The sequence below is a fragment of the Scylla paramamosain genome, chromosome 33 (genome assembly GCF_035594125.1).
Source record: "Scylla paramamosain isolate STU-SP2022 chromosome 33, ASM3559412v1, whole genome shotgun sequence".
NCBI classification, from domain to species: Eukaryota; Metazoa; Arthropoda; class Malacostraca; order Decapoda; family Portunidae; genus Scylla; species Scylla paramamosain.
Genome location: NC_087183.1, coordinates 17,919,575 through 17,924,867, shown reverse-complemented (window position 1 = coordinate 17,924,867; position 5,293 = coordinate 17,919,575). Strand labels below are relative to the sequence as shown.

The 5,293-nt window shown below is 42.9% G+C and overlaps 1 protein-coding gene across 1 annotated transcript in view; it reads left to right on the top strand.

Moving 5' to 3' along the window:
- Window positions 1-4,778, top strand: part of LOC135089868 (uncharacterized) — a 66,657-nt gene extending 61,879 nt beyond the window's left edge. The window contains exons 5-6 of the mRNA XM_063986029.1: window positions 1,070-1,298; window positions 2,869-4,778. Of these exons, the coding sequence (XP_063842099.1) occupies window positions 1,070-1,298; window positions 2,869-2,948 (309 nt within the window). The 3' untranslated portion in view covers window positions 2,949-4,778. The remainder of the gene's footprint in view (window positions 1-1,069; window positions 1,299-2,868) is intronic.
- Window positions 4,779-5,293: the final 515 nt, after the last annotated feature.

Sequence of the window (5,293 nt, the reverse complement as noted above, 5' to 3'; positions counted from 1 at the left end):
ATGTGTTGGGTCTTAATAGGCTGTTTGTGGGGACTGTGCTTATTAAGACTGTGAGGAAAATAGGATAATGTAGACGAAGGGAAGGAGGAGAAGGAGGAGGAGGAAGAGGAGGAGGAGAACGATGGTGAAGTAAAAGAAAAGATTAATTAATTCATTCATTTTAAAATCAGAAAAAAAAACAATGAAAATGAAAATAGCAAGGACGAGGACATGAACGCAAAGGAGGAGGAAGAGAAAAAGAAAAAGAAGGATGAAGCACACGAAAAGTAGGAAGAATACGATAAAAAAAAGTAGGAAAGAATTAGAGGATTAGCAACAGAATAACGAAAAGTAGTAAGGAAGAGAAGGATGAAAATGACGACAAAATTAAGAAGGAGAAATAGAAAGAGAATAAAACACACGAAAAGGAGGAAAAAAATATATATAAAAAAAAAAAAACAAGAAGAACAATTCGAGTACTAATAAGATAGCGACAAGAAATAGAAGGAGAGAAAGAGAGAGAGAGAGAAACAGAGAGAAACAGAAGCAGAAGCAGATAATTCCGTGAGCTGAGGAAGGCTGCGACCAAGTGAGTGTTTTCATAGTGGCTTCACCTAACCAAGAGTTGCCGTGGCGGAAGTAACTTTCACCCGAAGCTTCATGAATCCTAATGCAGTAGTTTGAAGCGGTACCATGACTCTCTCGCTGGGAACCGCTCGCTGAATGACTGACTGACTGACTGACTGAGGGAGGGAGAGGGAGAGAGAGAGGGAGAGTTTGTGGTGATGTACGAGTCTTTGCGCATCTAAGTTACTCAAAGTCCTGGTGTTATCTTATAATTCTTTGTTCCTGGAAGTTACTCTGTCTCTCTGTCTCTTTCTCTTACGCTATCTTCTTTCTTGCTTTCGTCTTTGTTTGTCTATTTGTTTATCTTTCTATCTATCTATCTCTATCCATTTGCCTATGCATTTATTTATTTATCTATCTATCTAGCTATCTATCTATCTATTTTTATCTTTCTATCTATCTATCTATCTATCTGTCTACCTATCTATCTACCTATCTATCTACCTGTTTCCTCCTTCTCCAGGTTTCAGAGAGCTGGTTGGAGCCTCCTGAGAACGTAAAGGACCAGGACGGCCTCACCACCTCCTCCTTGCGCCTCAGGTTTTCCCTACAGTCCAGTCTCCTACGGGAGGGCGAGGGGCACGTGACCTGTGTAGCGGAGATCCCTAACTCCTACCGCCAGGAGACCCACGCGGTTCTCACCACACGCCCGCCCTACCACGCCTCCGTACTGGGCGCCGGACCCACTACAGGTAAAGGGGAGAGAGAGAGGGAGAGGGAGGGATGGTGAGGAGTTGTATGTTAAGTTTGTGTCTGCTTCGTCTTCGTAAACGGTTTTTTTCCCTCACTAGGATTGTTTTTAAAGGACACAGAGGTGATGATTTGGGTTTTCATGGGTGTTTTTTATACTGACGGCGCGAAATTGGTGTTAAACTGTCACTAGAAGCATGAGAACACCTATGAATACCTCTAGTACTTCCCCTTTACATCAAAAAACCCTTGAAGATCCCAGTAACTCCCACAAGAGCCTTCAAAATTCCACAGTAACTTCCACAAGAGCCCGGTACATCAAAACACCCTTGAAGACCATAGTAGCTTCCATTAGAACATCCTTGAAAGCCTCAGGAACCTCCATAACACTCCAGTACATTAAAACACTCTTGAAAACCCCAGTAACTTCCCCTAAAGCACCCTTGAAAACCCTAGTAACCTCCACAAGGGCTTCCGGTACATGAAAACACACGTAAAAACTGCAAGAATTGATCGAGGAGAGACGCTGCGGCGGAACATTTGAGAATACGGACTAAGCTTTGTCGGCGTGGAGGAATGGACACGGCATCGCTTTGGGGACAGTGATGAAATAATGGCTGGAAAAAAAAGTTCGCATGTTGGTGATTGAATTTAATAATGAAAAAAAAAAACGGCCTTATGTGGTTGGAGTAAGCTGCTTTAGTTTGTGTGCAAAAGAGATTTTTTTTTTGTGTGTTATTTCATGTTGATTGTTATGTCCGCTAGGGTAGGCCAGGGAAGGGGAGGGAGAGGAGGGAGGGAAGAGGGAGAGAGAGAGAGAGAGACGAGGAAGGGTAAGGGGGGGGAGAGAGAGAGAGAGAGAGAGAGAGAGAGAGAGAGAGAGAGAGAGAGAGAGAGAGAGAGAGAGAGAGAGAGAGAGAGAGAGAGAGAGAGAGGAGAAAGGGCGAAGGGAGGGAAGAGGGAGGGGAAGGATAAAGAGGAAGAGAGGAAAAGGTAGGGAGGAGAAGTAAGGAAGAGAAGGGGAGGTGAGGAGAGAGAAGGGGAGGTGAGGAGAGACAAGGGGAGGTGAGGAGAGATGAGGGGAGGGGAAGGGAAGGGGGAACGTGGTCTCGCGTTCAGAGGGATTACACGAATTACATCTGCAGTCTACGCATGTCCACTCAGATTTTTTTCGCCATTAATAACTTATGAAGTGAATATTGCAGGCCCGCCATGATGCTGCCGGCTCCGCTACACGCACACGCACACGCACACACACACACACACACACACACACACACACACACACACACACACACACACACAGCATGATAATCACACTAACTTATCGCTTATTCTCGAAATTTTAACTTGATTCTAACCTAACGTAACATGACCCAGCCTAACCTAATCTAACTTAACCTAACTTAACAACATAACGTAACTTAACCTAACCAAACCCGATATAACCTAACTTACCCAAAACTAATCTAACTTAATTTAACGTAACCTAAGTTAACCTAATCTAACCTAACATGACCTAACCTAACTCCACTGTGACCTTGATAGTGACCCGTGACCGCTCCCCCACAGGTGTCAGACCCACGGCGGCCTCCACCTGCCTGCTCGTGGCCGTGTCTTCCCTCCTGCAGTGTCTCCTTCAGCGCCTCTGAGTCTCCGCTGAGTAGATGAGTCGCCAGTCACGCCGTCAACTCATCAGCGGAACAACCCCCAAGTCACTGAGCTCATCTCTCGGCCATCAGTCACGTCAGTCATATCACTCATGACTCACTCATTCACTCACTCACTCGTTACATCTCTCACGCATCACTCATTCATCACTATTCATATTCACTGGTGTGTAACGTCATTCACTCTCGCCCCGTGAGTCACATGTACTTTCATTCATGTGTCATGTTCACTTCCTTACACGAATCTTCTTACCTGTACTAGATTAATTACAAGGCATTCCCAGGTGAACTCTAAAACAACTAGTACTCTACATTACAGTGTGGAAAAATAAATACAAGGAAGAGAAATATACCGAAATGTGTAAAAACGGAGAGCAAATCAAGTATCGCTCTCTGAAACTAAATCGTGTAACATGAGTTTTCAAATACGTGTTTAAATATTCATCAGGTGAAAATCTTTTCCTGCATGATAAGTGTTAACCGGGTGGTCCCACTTTAAAGCGTCGTTCGCATGATCATTGTGATGGTGATGGTGATGGTGGTGGTGATGGTGACGGTGAAACTAATGATGATATTGATGATGATAATAGTAATGATAATAATAATAGCAAAAAAAAATAATAATAATAACGACACCACCACCAACACCACCACCAGCACCAACAAGAACAACAAATAAACAAACATATAAACAAACAAACAAACACACGGATCATCTGCAAACAAACCTCCACCTCACCCCCCCCCAAAAAAAAAAGAAAAAATGATAATCACAGACAAACACGTTCTTCGTAAATGAGGCAAATATAATCATTTTTCCTTTTTCTTTTTTATCTTTTTGTTTGTTTGTCTCTCTGAAAGTGAAATATTCGCGTCACGTTATCATTCACAAAAGGTAATTGGAGTTCACACACATTACCAAAACGTTCTCCTTTCTCTCCCTTACTTTTTTTTTCCTTTATTTTTACTTTTATCCTCACCTAGTTAGTTAATTCTCTCTCTCTCTCTCTCTCTCTCTCTCTCTCTCTCTCTCTCTCTCTCTCTCTCTCTCTCTCTCTCTCTCTCTCTCTCTCTCTCTCTCTCTCTCTCTCTCTCTCTCCTCATCTGCATTTTGTTCATCCCGCTATACAGTCACAGTAACTCTGCTTGGTATGTCACTGTCACACTCTCACTATTACACTCTCACTATGACACCCTCACTATCACACTCTCACAGTCACTCTCTCACTGTCACTCACCATTAAGTAATTTTTCTCTATCTTCCTCACCATCAGGCACTCTTATATCTCCAATTAATATTATTTTACATCACTATATTCATTCATTCACTTTCATTTCGCTATTTTTGTTCACCTTATACCATTGTTTATATGTCATTTTCCACTCACTCACTCATTCACTCACTCATTCATGACTATCACGGAATTAACACTGACTCACCCATCGCCAAACATTCTCACCATCTCACTCACCTCACTCACCTGAGCACCAGTAGGTAACACTAAGCACTCAGCCCCCAGGTGTTACTCAGCGCTACCTGGTGAGTGCCGAGTGAGTTACTGAGAGAAAATATTGATTATCTAAGTATTATTATTATCATTATTACTCTTAAGTTGTTTACTGTTGTGTTTTGATGAATGTTTTGTATACTTAATGACTGACAAACACACACACACACACACACACACACACACACACACACACACACACAATGACATTCTCTCTCTCTCTCTCTCTCTCTCTCTCTCTCTCTCTCTCTCTCTCTCTCTCTCTCTCTCTCTCTCTCTCTCTCTCTCTCTCTCTCTCTCTCTCTCTCTCTCTCTCTCTCTCTCTCTCTCTCTACTGCAGGCACACAACCACCCTTCTTCTTGTATCTATCTAAGTCCCTTTAAACCAAGAGACATCGCTGCCCTTTTTAATTTACCTGTTTTGACCAGGTAAGTGAAATAAAAATAGTGAAGGGGTGCCAGAGGAGGACAATAGGGTCAGTACTTTCATTATATTGTTTTCCTCTTTTCCCCTTCCTTCCCTTCCTCTTCCTCCTCCTCCTTCCCTGCCTCACATCACCATCTAAATCAAAGTTGCTGGGGGAAAAAATGGACAGAAGGGAGTAAAGTATGGAAAGTAAAGTGAAAAATTAATGTATTTGTTTTCCAGATTCAATTTTTCTTCTTTTTTTTATTATCGTGTGCGGTATTTCCCCTCCACCGCTGTTTGATTTGTTTGCCTCCTCTCCCCTCTCTCACTGTTTCCCCTTCTCTCTCTCTCTCACACTCCCTCTCGCGGCTTTCCTCTTTCGGTATGCCCCGTTTTCTGTCTGTCTGTCT